This window comes from Odocoileus virginianus, chromosome 16 (genome assembly GCF_023699985.2).
Source record: "Odocoileus virginianus isolate 20LAN1187 ecotype Illinois chromosome 16, Ovbor_1.2, whole genome shotgun sequence".
Taxonomy (NCBI): domain Eukaryota; kingdom Metazoa; phylum Chordata; class Mammalia; order Artiodactyla; family Cervidae; genus Odocoileus; species Odocoileus virginianus.
In genome coordinates, this window is record NC_069689.1 from 56,225,421 (window position 1) to 56,244,505 (window position 19,085).

The following is a 19,085-nucleotide window of genomic DNA, read 5'->3' on the forward strand; positions in this document are numbered from 1 at the left end:
TGGCCACACCCTGTGGCATATAGGGTCTTTGTTCCCCGACCAGGGATCTAACCTGCACCCTCTGTATTGGGAGGCTGAGCCTTAACCCTGGACCACCAAGGAAGTCCCAGGGGTGCATTTTCATGGCCACCACAAGTCCCTCTCAGCCAGCACCCTAAGCAGCAGCTCTCCCGTCCTCCTTAACCCTTTGGAGATAATTCAGAAATACAAGGTATGTGGGATTTTTTTTTTCTTCTGTTTGCCACTCTTCAGAGACACTGAGGCGAAAAATTAAAGTTACTCCACATGTGGATAGAACAACAACAACAAAAATAGTGAATCTCATCTCTCTAGGGCCCCTGCACTGTTCACTCTTTCTCCCACTCTCTACTCCTGCCTACTAGCAACCCTGGCTCCTCGGTCAACAGAAAGATGCGGCCAGCAGACAGGAATACAGTGCCCTGACTGCCTTCATTGCCACATACTCTGTTCCCCAGGGCTCTTCTTAGCCAACACTTTCACCATTTCCACCAACTGTTTCCCAGAACTGGTGCCAAAGCTAAATGAATGACAGATTTGCAATTCATTTGAACCTGAACGTTTAGGAAGATATGCCCTTATTGGGAAGCTGAATTTCTCATTAGTCTGTAAAAGATTGATGGAGAATTAGGGCTGATGAAGCCCCCACATTGTGCCAGCTGTGGTCACAGGTGCGACACAGGTCACAGGTCATCAGTTGCATAACTCACCCCTGGGAGTTCATTGTGTATGGCTGCATTTTACAAACCCTGGGCACATACTGAGTAAGGGAACAGAGATTTGGGCAGCTATGAGGCTTGGGTCCTCTGACTCCAAGTTTAGTGTTCCTTCTGGCCCCTAAATTCTATCTGCACGTTGGACAATTTGGCTGACTTAATAAGAGGAAATAGAGATACTGGCTTATAGCAAGATTTTGTCTTTTTTTTTAAAAAAGAACTATTTGTTTATTTGGCTGTGCTGGGTCTTAGTTGTGGCATGTGGGATCTAGTTCCCTGTGTGTGTGCTCTGTCGCGCAGTCGTGTCCAACTCTTTGCGACCCCATGGACTGTAGTCTACCAGGCTCCTCTGTTTATGGCATTCTCCAGGCAAGAATACTGGAGTGGGTAGCCACTCCCTTCTCCAGGGCATCTTCCCAACCCAGGGATCGAATCCACATCTCCTGTGTCCCCTGCATTGGCAGGTGGACTCCTTACCCACTGAGGCATCAACCCAGGCCCCCTACATTGGGAGCCCAGAGTCTTAGCTACTGGACCACCAGGGAAGTCCCGAACCCCTTTAGTTTTATCTAGAAGTATCTTGTGTTGCAGTCTTTAGATTTGTATGTGTTTAACACCTAACCTGTTGCTTAATGCTCTTGGGAAACATATTTTTCATTCTTGATTGTACTTTTTAAAAATTTGTGTTCATCTGGTAGTTATGCAACAAATATTTGCCTAAAAAAACAAAGTTCTGGGGTAAATGGGATGTGAGGATCAAAGCAGATACGCCCCGCCCGTCATCCTATCTGAGCACCAAAGTGTCAAGGGCCATGTTGCCTCAGCAGTGCTTGAGAGGCCCTGCTTACTGGCCGTTTGCTAATCTGTATTCCAAATTTTCATTAATTCAGCTTAGCCATTGGGCTATATTGAACTTTTTTTCTTTTGGAGGTTAAATTCACACAATGTAAAAATGATCCATTTTATTTTATTCCCTTTATTTTTTATATTTAATTTATTTATTTCACTGTGCTAGGTCTTAGTTGTGGCAGTTCCCTAACCAGGGATCGAACCTGGGCCCCCTGCAGTGGGAGCTCAGAGTCTTACCCACTGGACCACCAGAGAAGTCCCCACATGACCCATTTTAAAGTGTACATTTTAATGATGTTTAGCGTCTTTGCAATGTTTCCCAGCCAGCCACCACCTCTATGTAGTTCCAAATCATTTTCATCACAAGATAGAAACCTGTACCTACTCAGCAGTTACTCCCTTCTTCCCTCAGCCCCTGACAATCACTGATTTGCTTTCTGTCTCTGTGGATTTACTTATTCTGGCTATTTCACATAATGGGATCATACAGTAGGAGAGCTCTTACATTTGGCTTCTTCCATTGGGCGTCCTGTTTTTGAGGTTCTGTTTTGAGGTTCCATGCTGTTAAGTGTATGGACACTTCATTTCTTTCTGTGGTTTAAGAACGTTCCACGATTCGTTTATCCCTTCATCTGTGGATGAACATTTGGTTTGTCTCCACCTTTTGGCTATTGTAAGTGATGCTGCTGTGAACATTCATATGTCAGGAGTTGTGTGAGTCCCTATTTTCATTTCTTTTGGGCATATACTTATAACTGGAATTGCTGGGTCATATGGAAATTCTATATTTAACTTTTTTTCTTTGTTTTTGGCCACACTACTCGGCATGTAGAATCTTAGTTCCCCCACCAGGGATAAAACCTGCGCCCCCTGCGTTGGAAGTGGAAATTAAACACTGGCCCCCAGGAAGGTCTCTGTATTTAAGTTTTTGAGGAACTGCCAAACGTTTCACAGTGAAAGTTCGTGAAAACTGTTCTACAATCCTACCAGCAATGCAGGAGGGTTCTGATTCTTCTGCTTCCTTGAATTTAAGACCTCAAAAACTACATTAATCACTTACAGGATGAGGAAGTGGCTTGTCTTTGAGACATTTTCCTCTTTCACATTTTATACTTTCTCTTTCACATGCAGCCCACGCCTGAAAGCGACCAGGAGGAAGGATAGCTTTAGATGATGCAAACAGAAATTCCACTGGCCTCCAGATACCATCATGTGTCATGTTTCGCCAGGCTCCACAAGCTTGTGCTTCAGACTGGCTTGGTCACTCGAAGGTGAGCAGGCTGAAGACTCTGCTCCCGGGAAAGGAGAAGATGACTGACACTGAGTTCAACTACGTTCACAGGCTGGCCGAGGACTATCTGAAATATGTGTTGCAGATACAGCAACCTGGATCCGGCCCAAGCAAAACATCCAGGGTGTTACAAGTCGTGGCTTCCTCTGTCCAGAACGAAGTGGAGAGAACGTTGAAGCAGTGCTTGGATAAGTTTGATGTGGTGTCCATAGACACTGCCAGAAGAATATTCAACCAAGTGATGGAAAAGGAATTTGAAGATGGCATTGTTAACTGGGGCAGGATTGTAACCATATTCGCCTTTGCAGGTATTCTTATCAAGAAACTTCTGGGCAAGTGTATTGCCCCAGACATGGACATGTGCAAGGACATTTCTTACTTTGTGGCGGAGTTCATCACCGAAAACACAGGAGACTGGATAAGGCAAAATGGAGGCTGGGTATGTGTGATGGAAGTATTCTTTGTTCTTTACTTTAAAACAGGAATTGAAATAGCAAGTCTCTTTGCTAATTTAAAAAAGAAATATACCTAAAGGATTATATTTTCTTTGAGTAGTTTGCTTTAAAATTTTTTTAAATTTTAAAATAAAGAGGAATTTCCCTGGTTAGTGGCTAACATTCTGCACTTCTAACCCAGGGGGCCCAGATTTGAAGCCCTGGTCAGGGAACTAGATCCCACGTGGTGCAATTAAGACCCAGCACAGCCAAATAAATTAAAATAATTTAAAAAGGGCATTTCCAGCTGATTTCCAGTGAATCTTAAACCTTTATAGCTGGGAAACACTTGTGGTTTCAATTTTTATTCCTACAGTGTAAATTGGAGGAGTGAGTTTGGGGGATTAATAAAGCACCTCCCTAATACTTCTTCAGAGTCTAGTCCACAGGACTGAGCTCTTGCCAGGGTTGTCATGACAATGTAGAATTAGTACAGAATGAGTTGGTATTAGAACCTGTTATATTTAGGTATTTATTATGTTGCAAAAGACAGGTGTAAATTTTTGCCAGTTTGTTGCTTCCTGCCCCCTCTCCCTGCCTCACCCAGTTTTCTAATATACCAAATTCTGGCTAGTAAAGCTGATGATTAAAAAAAAATGTACTGTATCACCAGCTAGAATCTATTCAAGATTTTCCAAATAAAAATTCACTTTATTATCAATGCCTCAAAAACTGAGACCATGCAGGGGTCCTAGATTACAACTCAAATCGTAGCATATCATGCATGCTCAGTTGTGTCTGATTCTTTGCGGCCCCATGGACTGTAGCCCGCCAGGCTCCCCTGTCCATGGGATTCTCCAGGCAAGAATACCGGAATAGGTTGCCATGCTCTCCTCCAGGGGCCTCTTCCCGAGCCAGGGATCGAACCCGGGTCTCTTGCATTACAGGCAGATTCTTTATCACCTGAGCCACCAGGGAAACCCCACACAACTCATTGATAAGGGGCCTGTCCCGGCTGAATGTACATGCTTTTCTTGATATTCCAATAAACTTAATGCTCACTTTTCTTACGGTACTGATTTCCCATAGAACCTCTCTTCAACCCACAATCCCTGGCCTCCTCTCTTCTCAAAGCTGTCCACTGTTATCAATTATTTTACATGCAAAGCATCCCTATTAATAAAAAAAAAAGCTTGTTGGATATATCCATAGAAAATATACATAGCACTTCTTTGTAAAAAATTATAAGTTGTTAAATAATATTTAACAATACTAATATTAATATTTGAAGTGAAAGTTGCTCAGTTGTGTCCCACTCTTTGCGATTCCATCGACTACACAGTCCATGGAATTCTCCAGGCCAGAATACCGGAATGGGTAGCCTTTCAGAAATTGTTCATGTAAATAGTTCTTGGTACTTATTCTGCTTTTTTTCCCCACCCAGGGATATGTAATAAGTATTTTAGAGGGTACTACAGGGATTTCCTTGGGGCTCCCCTGTTGGCTCAGTGGTAAAGAACTTGACTACCAACGTAGGAGACATAAGAGACATGGGCTTGATCTCTGGGTCAGGAAGATCGCCTGGAGGAGAGCATGGCAAACCCACTCCACTATTCTTGCCTGGAAAATCCCATAGACAGAGAAGCCTGGCGGGTTACAGTCCATGGGGTCCAACAGAGTCAGACATGACTGAGCTCAGCACAGAGACTTCCCCGGAGATCCAGTGATTAAGATTCCTGCAGGGGGATGGGTTCCAATCCCTGGTTGGGGAGCTAAGATCCCGCAAACAACAGGGCCACACACACACACACACACAAGAGTACTACATATATGCTGTTGTATGTGAATGCTGTTGAACCACCATTTCTAGCTGATGGATAGTTTTTTATTTCCAGCGTTATTCCAGAGCTCTCATGAACAATACTTCATTGAATATCTTTAGTCATGTCTTCCCTGTACATGTGTGCTTTTCTAGGGTGAATACTGGGATATAGAATGGCTAAGTCATGGTGTCAACACATTTTCAAACTTAGTAGATGCTTGTCGTCTTAAGTGATTCTAACCTAGTTACCCTCCTATCACAGCTAGATGGAATACACCACATTTCCTTTCTTCCCGGCTGACTAATATTACATTACGGTGCTCTGTCATAGTTTCCCTACGCTGTTGGCTTAGAAATACATACCTAATTATCTTTTTGTTGTTGTTGTCCACACCCTGTGGCACATGGAATCTTAGTCCCACGCCCCCTGCAGTGGAGCGCAGAGTCTTAACCACTGGACGGCCAGGGAAGTCTTCTGTCTTGCTGTTTTAATTCTTTTTTAAACCAGTTTCCTTGATTACTAGTGTCTTTTCACATTGAGCATCTTTTCATATGTTTATTGACTATTTGTAATTCTTATTCAGGGAACTGCCTATTTCTCTCCTTTGTCCATTTTCCCATTTTTTTGTCTTTTTCTCACTGATTTGTGGGAATTCTTGGAATATTCTGGACACAAATTATTTTTATATATGTTTTATATATGCTAAGTCACTTCAGTCGTGTCTGACTCTTTGCTACCCTGTAAACTTTAGCCTGCCAGTCTCCTCTGTCCATGGGCTTTGCCAGGCAAGAATACTGGAGTGGGTTGTCATTTTCTTCTCCAGGGGAATCTTCCCCAGGGATCGAATGTCTCTGACATCTTCTGCATCGACAGGCAGATTCTTTACCACTAATACCACCTGGGAAGCCCCTTGTATATGGTGGATATCTTCTAATATGTTGACTGCCTTTTAAAACTATAGATGTTTTCGGTGCTTACAAATGTTTTAAAAAATGATGAAATCACACGTATTAATCTTTTACTTGATGTCTTTTGCACTTTGATATCTTTCTGCATAATGAAAGGGCTTCCTTCAATCGCTCTCCTTTCTCTATCACCTTTTTTTCTTGGAACTCAGCCTGAGCTGGGGCTGGACAAAGCATGCGAGATGTTTGGTCATGATTTCTTCTGGTTGCTGTGGGGAGCTATACTGAAGGATGGGTGGAAATTGCAGCTATTATGTTGCATAGATTTCAAGTGAATGCAGAAGGTCTCTAGCACAGAGGTCCATGTGTAGAGAAATCCTAGTTGGCAAATTCTATATGAGTGGCTCAATGGTAAAGATTCTGCCTGCCATTTCAGGAGATGCAGGTTTGATCTCTGGGTCAGGAAGATCACCTGGAGGAGGAAATGGCAACCCACTCCAGTATTCTTGCCTGGAAAATTCCATGCACAGAGGAGCCTATCTGGCTACAGTCCATGGGGTTGCAAAGAGTCAGACACGACTTAGTGACTCAACAATAGCAACAAAAACAACGTATGAGCTTGGACTGTATTTGTAACACACACAAAATTAAGAAATGTTCCTGAAAAATTTTAACTTATTCACAGTGAATGTTGTAAGTTCCTGGAATTCATAATTAGTGGATGGTATGGAAATGTCTCTGAGAAATTCTAGAAGGGAAAGGTCAGTACCTGACCTTTCAGGTGTATGGAGGTTTGTAACATTGTATAGGAGGCGGTAACCAAAACTATTCCAAAGAAAAAGAAATGCAAGAAGGCAAAGTGGTTGTCTAAGGAGGCCTTACAAATAGCTGAGAAAAGAAGAGAAGCAGAAGGCAAAGGAGAAAGGGAAAGATACATCCAACTGAATGCAGAGTTCTAGAGAATAGCAAGGAAAGAAAGAAAGCCTTCTTAAGTAGTAAACTCAATACAAGTTTAGGGCTACTGTTATTATTAGTAGCATCATAGTATTGCCTAAGTTTCCTGAATATCTGCTCAGTCGCTCAGTTGTGTCCAATTCTTTGCACCCCATGAACTGTAGGGCTCCTCTGTCCATGGGATTCTCCAGGCAAGAATACTGGAGTGGGTTGCCATTTCCTCCTCCAGGGGATCTTCCCCACCCAGGGATCGAACCCGAGTCTCACATGACTCCTGCACTGGCAGGCGGGTTCTTTACCACTGGAACCACCTGGGGAAGCCCAACTTCCTTGAATAGATAGGTGTAATCTCCAGAAATTATATCACCCCCTATAGTTAGATATTAGCTACCATCTATAACAGATGCCCTACAGGAAAAAAAAAAAGACCAGTGAGATTTATTCTTTTTTTCATTGATTTTTATTAGTTGGAGGCTAATTACTTTACAATATTGTAGTGGTTTTTGCCATACATTGACATGAATCAGCCATGGATTTACATGTGTTCCCCATCCTGTAACCTCCCCTCACCTCCCTCCGCATTGCATCCCTCTGGGTCTTCCCAGTGCACCAGCCCTGAGCACTTGTCTCATGCATCCAACCTGGGCTGGCGATCTATTTCACACTTGATAATAAACATGTTTCAATGCTATTCTCTCAGATCATCCCACCCTTGCCTTCTCCCACAGAGTCCAAAAGTCTGTTATATACATCTGTGTCTCTTTTTCTGTCCTGCATATAGGGTTATCGTTACCATCTTTTTAAATCCCAATATATATGCGTTAGTATACTGTATTGGTGTTATCTTTCTGGCTTACTTCACTCTGTATAATGGGCTCCAGTTTCATCCATCTCATTAGAACTGATTCAATGTATTCTTTTTAATGACTGAGTAATATTCCATTGTGTATATGTATCATAGCTTTCTTATCCATTAGTCTGCTGATAGGCATCTAGGCTGCTTCCATGTCCTGGCTATTATAAACAATGCTGCGATGAACACTGGGGCATACGTGTCTCTTTCAGATCTGGTTTCCTCATTGTGTGCGCCCAGGAGTGGGATTGCTGGGTCATATGGCTCTTTTTTTCATTTTTATCATCTTGAGCTGCTTTCCTTTCCTTCTTCCTTCCCTCCTTTCCCCTCTCCCTTGTTTCTCCCTTCCTTTCTTTCCTTCTTTTCTTTGCTGCTTCTCATGTCACTTTTTATTCCTCTTCCACATTTACCATTACTTCCTCCTGTCTCTGCCAGCATGACGTACTAGAAAGAAAAGGCTCTCGTAGATCTGACAGGAGAGCTAGTGCTATTTTTTCTTTTTTTAAGCAGTTTGGCATTCACGAGGAAAGGCTGTTCTTAAAAACCAGCAGAATGCATCTGAGAAGACACTCATCTCACTGCCTGGGACTGTCTTTCCTTTGCAGCCAGGTGGCTTTCCTGCTTTGCCCACTTCAGTAAAACACTCTCCTGCCCCGTGCTGGTCAAGTGGAAAGGATACCCTACCTACAGTTTCACATGAGAGGAATCACCTCTATCTAATGCACACTGAATACATCATGCTTGGCCCAGGGCCTGTGGTATAGAACAGAGCCAGCAAATATTTGTTAATGGGGTGATGGAATGAACTAGCATTGAAAGTGAGATCTAAATTCCGGTTTTCCCACTCACTAGAAGTGCGATCTTGGGCGAGTTACTGAAGTCACTTGAGACCCAAATTCCTAATATAATATAAAATAATATTTTCCGTAATATATGGGCTTCCCTGGTGGCTCAAACAGTGAAGAATTCCCCTGCAATGCAGGGGACGTGTGTTCAATCCCAGGGTGGGGAAGATCCCCTGGAGAAGGGAATGGCTGCCCACTCCAGTGTGCTTGCCAGGAGAATCCCATGGACAGAGGAGCCTGGGTGTCTACAGCCATGGGTTCACAAAGAGGGACACAACTGAGGGACTGACATTTTCACTTCACCTCACATAATATATAATAAAGACAATAATATATATCGTTAAAAGTTAAAAGTTGAAAGAACTTTTCTGTAAGAGTGTTTTGTAAACTGTCAGATACAATACAACTGTGAAGGTTACATGGGAAATTCCAAAAAGTTTAAATATGCAAATTCTCAAAACTACTCTAATACCAAAAGAAAGCCCCTTCTGAAAGTAGGAATGTACAGTCAGAACTGGTGCTTTCCATGTAACCAGCATGTTAAAGTCTGAGTCATAAGAGTTATGCAAAGTAGGTTTTATTTTCTTATGATCATCTAGCTCTCAATAATGGTCTGGTAAATTTGAGGGCAGACCAAAGGACCTACACAGGTGTGTAGATGCTTGACCAAGTGTTCAGCCTGGCAAAGGCATTTCCAAAATGATGTAATACAAGCTAAAAATTTTTTATATATCCTTTGATGTATAAAATAGATTTGGGGGCCAGATTCTTCTTGTATGTCTTTTTGAATTTTAACTTGAGATTTAAAAATCATTTAATGAAGAATAAGGTTAGATGTAGTTCAGGTCTCCCTGAGGGCTCCTCCAGGGAGTTTTTGTGGAGTATCCTATCCACTTGACCAGCTCAGCTCTCTCCCCTTGGGAGTCCTCTGTGACTCCTGTGCATACCCGGCATTTGATGCATCAGCAAATTCTGATTCTGCACACCCAGCACATTGGAGCAACTCTCTTTTCTCACTTAACTGTGTCAATAGGCTCCTCTCAGCTTCCCTGCTTCCAAGCTTGCCCTGTGATGCTCTGTTCCCCATATAGCAGAGCGATCAGAGCCATCAGAGGAATTTTTAAAATAACTTGCCTTACATATTCCATGTTAACACTTCCAATGTTTAGAGACTATCCCACTGTTTTTATGCATCATAATTTACTTAAGCAGTTTCCAACAGCTAGACATTTGGGTTGTTTTCTGTTTTTCCTTCTTAGAGATAATGCTTCAGTACTAAACATGGAGATGGTTTTCCACCCCCCACCACATAAGAGAAGACTGCCTTTCACTGCCTCTCCCTCTCCATTCTGCCTTTTGACTCTAGTTCCTCACTGCTTCTCTCTCTGACACTATAAAAGAACTTGGTATCCAGGGCCAAACAGATGGTTACTTTGAGACTAAAGTCTGCCATCTTCTCAGTCAGCTGGGTTTCTGAATAGTCTTATTCCTTGCCTCAAAAGAAAAAAAGAAGGCTGCCTCATGATCACTTTCTTACAATAGAATGATTGGTTCATCTATAATCACACTACTCATACATTTTGGAATACACATTGCCTTCAAAATTTTGTTACCAATGGGACAAGCTCACAATTTGATCAGCATTAGGTGGAACCATTAAAAAAAGATTATTCTTGAGGGTTTAATAGACTTCTATTAACAAGGTCAAGTTAATAGGTCTAAAAAACAGTAAGATTCTATTAAAATGTGAATTTAACAGCTGATAATGTGGAGTTTTTTTCCCATATACTTGCTTGTGATTGATATTTATCTTCTCAACAGCCTTTGCCTTTTAAATTAATGAGGGCTTGATGATTTTCTCTTATGTTTGAATGAACTCTTTCATGGCAAATGTGTAACAAATAGTATCCTGGTCTGTTGTTCTTATTTTAGTTTCAAAAAAAAAAACCAGAATCTTCATATAGCTGAATTGTCAGTTTTTTTCCTTTGTTCTTGCTTTAGAACTTTAATAAATATAAGAGGGTGACATATTAACCCATTAACTGCCTGATCATAATGGTGATCATTGTTGATAATAATAAAAATCACTGTAGAGTGTCCCCACAGTACGGGGTTTATAGAAATTCTAGGAAGAGGAGCACTGAAGTGGATCTCACACCTGGGACGTGTGGGAAATGCCTGAGTGTGTAAAGGCAGGAGAAAGAGGAAGAGACGCAGGAGCAGCCTGTCCCCTCTGTGAGCTTGTGACAGCAAGTGCCTCCGGGCCTGACATCACACTTCACTAGGAGGCAGAAGTTGGCTTTCTTATGCAATCTTTTCAATGGAAAATTCCTCTGAATGGTGTTAGTCTTCGCTGATGGTGATGCTCCAAAAGACAGTTCCACAGCATTATGGAGTTCTCAGTCAAAGAAATATGTTTGGTTTACACTTTGGTGTTAGTCACACTAGACTGTGAACTACGAACTACTTGAAGACGTTTGTAACCCCAGAAATGGAACTTTACTAGATGAACATCTAAAAAAAATTTTTTTAAAACAATTTTCTAATCTTCTTGGGAGTGGTTTGAAAATTTATGGAGTGAAAAGAGCAGTGCTTGCATTTCAGTTTTTTTTCTGGATCTCTGTTTCCTCATTTGTCAAAATAAGAGAAGACGTTAGGCTGGATGAGCTTAGAGGTGCTTTTCAGTGAGGGTGCTCCATAATAATATATCAAAAGTTAATTAAATACAGTGTCCAGTTTATGTGTACATGCATTCTCAGTTGCTCAGTTGTGTCCGACTCTTTGCAACCCCGTGGACTATAGCCTGCCAGGTTTCTCTGTTCATGGAATTTTCTGGGCAAGAATACTGGATTGGGTTGCCATTTCCTACTCCAGGGGGTCCAGTTTATATGCTTCTTTTAAAAAAAAGTCTGATTAAAAAAGGAATGAATGTAATCTGGCTTTACTTTTGCATCCTCATGACTCTCAGCACAAAGGAGTTTACAAATAAATGCTTATTTCAGGGGCTTCCCTAGTGGCTTAATGGTAAAGAATCTGCCTGCCAATGCAGGAGACATGGGTTCGATCCTTGATCCGTGAAGATCCCACATGCCTTGGAGCAACTAGGCCCATGTGCCACAACTATTGAGCCTGTGCTCTAGAGCCGGAGAGCCATGTCTACTGAGCCCACATACTGCAACTACTGAAGCCTAAGCACCTACAGCCCTTTCTCTGCAACAAGAGAAGCCACTACAACGAGAAGCCTGAGCACTAAAACTAGAGAGTTACTCATTTGCCACAACTAGAGAAAGCCTGCATGCAGAACAAAGACACAACACAGCCAAAAACAAATCAATAAATAAAATTATTTAATAAATGCATATTTCAGTCCCAAATATTCAGAAGAAAAAGTGGGGTGGAGGGCAGGGGGGAAAAGATAGACTCTCTACCCTCTAGCGCTATGCCGTCCAATACAGTGGCCACTTGTCACTGGTGACTGTTGAACAGTTTCAATGTGGCTGGTCTGAATTGAGATATGCTGTAAGTTCAAACACACATTGGATTGTAAAGATTTAGTACCAATAAAGTAAAATATCTTATTTCCATCGTGCTTACATATTGAAATCAAAATTTATTTGTTTGCTTATCTATTTATTTATTTTTGGCCATGTGCAGCAAGGCATGTGGGATCCTAGTTTTCCACCAGTGATCAAACCCACGCCCCCCACATTGGAAGCACAAAGTCTTAATCACTGAACCACCAGGGAAGTCCCAAAATCATAATATTTTTAGATAAATTGATTATATTTTTAAAATTAATTTTGTCTCTTTTTACTTTTAAATATGTGGCTACTGGAAATTCCCTGGCGGTCCAATTGTCAGGGCTCCATGGTTTCAATGCCAAGGGAGAAGATTCAATCCCTGCTTGGGGAAATAAGATCCAGCAAAAAAAAAACCTGTGGCTAAAAAGATTACATATGTAGCTTGTACTATATTTCTGTTGGACAGTACTGCTCTAGGGTGGTCTGGAATTGAAGATAGAGAATGGTAATGAGGATGAATAGAATAAAACCAGTGAAAATATAGAGACTACCTATATTAATTAAACGAAAGTTTATTTGCTTTTCATTCTAACAAATTTAGTCTCCACTGATTTTTAAAATGTTAACTTTGTTTTCTTGTAGGAAAACGGCTTTGTAAAGAAGTTTGAAACCAAATCTGGCTGGCTGACTTTTATGGAAGTTACAGGAAAGATCTGTGAGACATTATGTCGCCTGAAGCAATACTACTGACTGAAAAGGACACTCCACATTGTGAAATTTGTCTAATTTTTTATCTCATACAAGAAGTACTGTCAACACTTACTTCTACTTCTAAACAGAGAACTTTGATGATGTAACTTGACATTCTGGAGTTATGGGAATTTTGTCCCCATTTTACTGAATAAATTGTATATATTACTTGTAGCTATATGTGATGTGTACCATCTGGGAGTCTAACAACAAAACAATAAAGCTCAATATAGGGAACAGGGGCTGAACTAAGAGAAGGATGACAGGGAAGGTGACGACTTTGGCAGATTTTCTTAAGGGTGTGTCCACTACCCCCAAATCATTTCCAGTGTCAGTAGTCTAGATTGATGGGCTTCCCAGGTGCTGTGCTCAGTCGTGCCCCGACTCTTTGCAACCCCATGGATTGTAGCCCACCACACTCCTCTGTCCATGGGAATTCTCCAGGCAAATATACTGGAGTGGGTTGCCATGCCCTCCTCCAGGGGATCTTCCCGACCCAGGGGTCGAATTACAGCCAGATTCTTTACCATCTGAGCCAGCAGGGAAGCCCCTTCCCAGGTGGCTCAGTCCGTAAACAATCTGCTGCCAAGAAGGAGATGCAGGAAACCCAGGTTCGACCCCTGGAGGAGGAAATGGCAACCCACTCCAGTATTCTTGCCTGGAAAATTCCTTGGGCCGAGGAACCTGGCAGGCTATAGTCCTTGGGGTCGCAAAGAGTCAGACACAACTTACCAACTAAACCACTACACCACAGTCTAGACTGACAGTGGGTGAGGTCTGCGGCCCACATGCCTCTGGGATCCAAGCTTTCTGAAGAACCCAGGGCCCTTGAAGGGCTACGTATGGTTTTCTACTGATGCCTTCTCAGCTCACTTCAGAGGTGTCCTTTAAAGTTTATGAATATGGCAGCGAGATATGGAGGATACCTTGGGAGAATCTGAACAAGGATAGTCAGGTAAATGACTCAACGTTGAGCCACTGTTAAACTCTCCATTTAAGAAATTTCACAAAGTAGGGACTCCCGTGTGGTCCAGTGGAAGGTCCGCCTTCCAATCCGGGGGACATGGGTTCAATCTTTGGTTGGTGAACTAAAATCCCACATGCCACAGGGCAACTAAGCCTATGATCTACAGCTACTGAGCCTGTGTGCCTCTACAACCTGACCCTAAGATCGGACGCAGCCAAAAACAAATAAAAAAATTTTTTCACAAAGTGGAAAATGATGTCATTTATTAGCCCCTGTGTTCTGATTTTTAGGTCAGCACATCTGATTGTTATATGGGAGCACTGTACCTTGTTCTAGACTTTCTCCTTCTTCCTCTCCTCCCACAATACAATCTCTACCCATCCTGGGGCTTGTTTCACCCTTCCTCTGAAGCTGTTGATGGATCCAGTAAAGAAACCAGAGCCTCCTTTCCCCACTCCCCTTCAGGCTATGGGCATGTTCACAGGGGGTTTCAGTTAATTTATGTTTTACCTCTCATGGTGATTCTTTTTCTTTTTTTTTGGTTGTGCCATGCAGCATGTGGGATTCTAACTCCCTGTTGTTGTTCAGTTGCTGTCGAGTCTGTCTCTTTGCAATCCCATGGACTGAAGCATGCCAGGCTTCCCTGTCTTTCACTCTTTAGCTCTCCGACCAGGGATCGAACCTGTGCCCCCTGAAGAAGAGTTGGATACAATTTAGTGACTTAATAGGAACAACTGCATTGGAAACTTGGAGCCTTTAGCACTGGACCACAGGTGATTCTTAATGGTGGGGATTAGGACACTGGGGTGAGTAAGCAGGGAAATATTTCTGATGAAAGTAGCTCTGGCTACTTAGCAAATCCTAGATCACCTGGGCAGTGTCTGCAGCAGGCGAAGAGCATTTTCCTTTTCCTCCTTCACCTCCCCTCCCCCTACCAAATTGTGTTCAGTATTAATCACTTTTTGCATTAATCAGCACTAATGGTGGGAATGAATAATCATGAATGGACGTCAACAGGAAGTGTGTGTCAGAGCACTGCTACCTGGAATAGGTTTGCACAGGAAACCACAAACCCTGGCTTTTATATTCTGCAATAATCTATTTAACAAAGTGACGGGGAGATATCACTGACCATTTCCGACTTGGCTGGTGACTTGGTCTTTCAAACTACAGCTTGCTGTGTGCTTTGTTTAGCACCTTACTTAAAAGAAAAAAGCTTTGAGGAATCTCAACTTCTAACTGATGCCATAAACAAAAATGAAAGTGAAACAGATCACAAACATAAATGTTAAGTTGAAACTATAAAGCTCCTGGAGGAACACACAGGAGAAAACCTTCACAGCCTTGGAACAGGTAGATTTCTTAGTAACAACACAAAAAACCTGAACTGGAAAAGAAAAGATTGGTAATTTAGAAATCACCAAACTTTTAAAAATTATTTTTAAAAGCTACAGTTGAGAAGGCAGAGAGGGTATGTGAATTATATCCAATATAACTGTTTAAAAAAATAAAGCAAGTCACAGAATGGGAGATAATATGTGTCACATTACTATCTGACAAAGGACTTGTATCCAGAATGAATATAATACTCTTACAATTTGATAAAAACATGACCATTGACCTAATTTAAAAATTGGCAAAAAATTTGACCACACACTTCGAAAATGTAGATGGTCAACAGACATGAAAAAAATTCTGGACACCATTAATCATGAGGTAAATGCAAATTAAAACCACAATGAGAGGACTTCCCTGAAGGTCCAGTGGTTAAGAATCTGCCTGCCAATGCAGGAGACATGGGTTCTATCCCTGGTCTGGGAAGATTCCACGTGCTGTGGAGCAACTAAGCCTGTGTGACACAACCAACAGGAGCCCATGCACTGCAATCAAAAGTCCACATGCTGCAACTAGGGAGAAGCCCCTGCATGCTGCAACTAAGACCCAGTGCAGCCAAAATATAAAAAATCTTAAAGCAAAAATAAAAGCCCACAATGAGACCATTGCACAGCCTCTAGGATGGCTAAAATGAAGAAGATTGATAATACTATCCTTGGGGAAGATATGGAATAACTGGAAGTCTTGTCCATCTCTGCTGGTAATGGAAAACCACAACTGCTTTGGAAAACAGCTTGGCAATTTCTCATAAAGTAAAAGTATACCTACTGTAAGACCCAGACTTTCTACTCCTAGGTGTTTACTCAAAAGAAATAAAAACATATGTCTGTACTATTCATCATAACTCCATTCACAATGGCCAAAAGAAAAAAAAAAAAACCCAAAACCCTGGAAACAACCCAAATGTTTATTTGACAGGTGAGTGGTTCAGCAAATTGTAGCATATCCACATGATGGAATATTATGAATTGAAAAAAACAAATGAAGAACTGATACACACAATGGAATGGATAAACCTCAAAAACATGGAAGAAGCTGGCCACAAAAGCAGTATATATCATACTGTATCATCTAAGTGAAATTCCAGAAAAGACAAATCTAATACATAGTGACAGAGAGCAGCTGAGTAGTGGCCAGGGACTGGTGTGTGGGTGAAGGGAGTGAAGAAAACATTCTATGTCTTGCTTGAGCTGGTAGAAATTTGCCAAAATTCAGAGAGGTTCACACTTAAAATAGGTGCCTTTTATTGTAGACAAATAATGTATCAATGAAGTTGACTTAGAAAAAAAGCCTCTTGTGTGAGGGAAAAAATGATAAACACTCATTATAAATGATGTAAACAATAAGGAAAAATACACAAGGAGAGAAATAAATACCACCCTCAATACTAATTTGAAGTGAAATGCTATTCACACTCAGATAAAACCATGTAGCACTTGATTTTCACCTCCTTGTCATGCAAAAGGACTTGGCCAGATATTAAAGACTTGCTGATGCCCTACTAGGCACTGTGTATATCTGGCCCTCCCTTCATTCATCCCCCTCGTTTCCAATGCTTCCTCCCAGTGTCTTTGTCTTTTCTGCAGCTTCACTGGTCTGTTTTCACAACCCTTGAGACCACGGTCTTTTTCATCTGTTGTTCCCTCTGCTCAGGACACATCTTTGCCCCCCACACACCTGGTCATGTTTACTTGCCCTTTGGATTTCAGTTTAAAGGTCATTTGCTTAGGGATGCCTCCCCTGACTAGGTTAGACTCTCCTATTATAGTCTCTGGAAACACCACAGTCTCAATTACAGTTTCATATTTGTGTGAGTTTGGAATCTATAGACCTGTTTCCTCAACAGGAGGGCAGGATCCATGGCTCTCTGTACTCACCGTTCTCTCTCACAGTCCTGTTCAGAGTCAAATGAAAGTTCAATAAACATGTGTTTCAAAAATAAATGAATGAGGACTTTTCTGGCAGTCCAGTGGTTAAGACTCCATCTTCCAGTGCAGGGGGTGCAAGTCCCATCCCTGGTCAGAAAGCTAAGATCCTACATGCCCTGAGGCCAAAAGAAAAAAAAATGTAAAACAGAAGCAATATTGTAACAAGTTCAATAAAGACTTTTAAAATGGTCCACATTTTTAAAAAATCTAAAAAAAAATAAATGAATGGACGTCAACTGGTTTGGGGATGGGTCACACATGAGGCTGCAGCGGGGCTGAGTGTTGTGTGTGGAAGGGAGTGATGACTGTTTATTGGTTGTCTTCCATGTGCTAGGAGCTTCGGATATTCAATCTCTTTCTATTTTTATGGCAGTTCCCTGAGGTAGGTCAAACAAATCAATCCTAAAAGAAATCAATCCTGAATATTCATTGGAAGGACAGATGCTGAAGCTGAAAGTCCAATACTTTGGCCACGTGATGCAAAGAGCCAACTCATTGGAAAAGACCCTGATGTTGGGAAAGACTGAAGGGCAGGAGGAGAAAGGGATGAAAGAGAAAGAGAGGATTGAATGGTATCATTGATTCAATGGACCCGAGTTTGAGCAAACTCCAGGAGATGGTGAAGAACAGGGGAAGCCTGGAATGTTGCAGTCCATGGGATCACAGAGTCGGACAGGACCAGCGACTCAACACCACCACCAAGAACAAGGTATTACACCCATTTTGTATGTGTGTGTATTAATCATTTGGTCATGTCTGACTCTTTGTGACCCTGTGGACTGTAGCCTGCCAGGCTCCTTTGCCCATGGAATTTTCCAGGCAAGAATACTGGAGTGGCTAGCCATTCCCTTCTCCAGGGGATCTTCCCAACCCAAGGATTGAACTGGGGTCTGCTACATCGAAGGCAGATTCTTTACCATCTGAGTCACCGGAACAGCCTACTCCCATTTTACTAACTGGAGAAACAGGCATAAAGGCAGTGAGAAACTCGCCCCCTGAAGTTGCATGGGTGTGTCACACTGGCCCCTGGGCCCCAGACTGGGGCTCACTGCCCTGGACCTCCTCTCTCTGCTGCACTTCCTCCTCTTCTCCTGGGGGTGCCCAGACCCTCCACTTCCTTCTCTAGCCTTTTCACAAGCTGGGGATGTGTGTGAAGGCCAGCTGGCTCCCAGCTGACTGCACGTGTCTTTAGCAACACTGTGGGTGTCCCCAGCCTCCCCCCTCATCATCTTCATTTCACTATGCATGTCCTCCTTGGAGCATCAGCTCAATCCAAGTTGGCCATTATGATTCTGGATCTGGAAACTTAAAAAAAAATTTAATTAATTAGTGGCTACACTGGGTCTTTATTGCTGTGTGTGCTTTCTCTAGTTGTGGTGAGTTGGGGCTCCTCTCTGTTGGGGTGCTTGGGCTTCTCATCTCGCTGGTTTCTCTTGTTGCAGAGCATATGTTCCAGGAGAGAGGGCTTCAGAAGTTGTGGCTTACGGGCTTGGTTGTTCCTCCACACGTGGGATCTTCCTAGACCAGGGATGGAACCTGTGTCTCCTGCACTGGCAGGTCAATTCTTTACCATTGAGTCTCCAGGAAAGTCCTACATCTTGAAACTGTTTTCAGAGGCTGCAAAGCTGCTGACAGGGAAATGTTGCTTTGTATTAATATAATTCCACGGAACATAAAGATAAAACAGACTGTTTCCTTATAATCGGTTGCTCTGTGTGGCCATTTCTGCTGGAAGATGCAGTTAGGGATTGGGCACTGGGGTTAAATCATTTCCCCACAGTGCTGGCGGGTTTCTCTGATTCATCTGCCTGATGACCAAAGGTGGGACTTCAAGAC

The 19,085-nt window shown here is 42.3% G+C and overlaps 2 protein-coding genes and 1 long non-coding RNA gene across 3 annotated transcripts in view; 2 read left to right on the forward strand and 1 right to left on the reverse strand.

Moving 5' to 3' along the window:
• Window positions 1-13,133, forward strand: BCL2A1 (BCL2 related protein A1). Its single transcript, XM_020900678.2, has 3 exons — window positions 1-211; window positions 2,715-3,313; window positions 12,852-13,133. Exons 2-3 carry the CDS (start codon window positions 2,801-2,803, stop codon window positions 12,957-12,959), a joined length of 621 nt encoding a protein of 206 aa, XP_020756337.2. The 5' UTR covers window positions 1-211; window positions 2,715-2,800; the 3' UTR covers window positions 12,960-13,133.
• Window positions 12,019-19,085, reverse strand: part of LOC139038750 (uncharacterized) — a 13,799-nt gene continuing 6,732 nt past the window's right edge. The window contains exons 2-4 of the long non-coding RNA XR_011491903.1: window positions 17,199-17,365; window positions 14,437-14,617; window positions 12,019-12,205 (exon numbers count right to left, since the gene is read on the reverse strand). This is a non-coding gene — a long non-coding RNA (uncharacterized lncRNA). The remainder of the gene's footprint in view (window positions 12,206-14,436; window positions 14,618-17,198; window positions 17,366-19,085) is intronic.
• MTHFS (methenyltetrahydrofolate synthetase) overlaps window positions 17,743-19,085 on the forward strand; it is a 22,317-nt gene continuing 20,974 nt past the window's right edge. Inside the window, exon 1 of the mRNA XM_020900676.2 lies at window positions 17,743-17,958. Coding sequence (XP_020756335.2) covers window positions 17,836-17,958 — 123 coding nt within the window. The 5' untranslated portion in view covers window positions 17,743-17,835. The remainder of the gene's footprint in view (window positions 17,959-19,085) is intronic.

What these genes read in the sequence shown, in the direction of transcription:
- BCL2A1 (XM_020900678.2), top strand. Translation starts at nt 2,801, where the DNA reads ATGTTTCGCCAGGCTCCACAAGCTTGTGCTTCAGACTGGCTTGGTCAC. An exon ending in TAAGGCAAAATGGAGGCTGG is followed by an intron (nt 3,314 to 12,851) that starts GTATGTGTGATG and finishes GTTTTCTTGTAG; the next exon opens with GAAAACGGCTTTGTAAAGAA.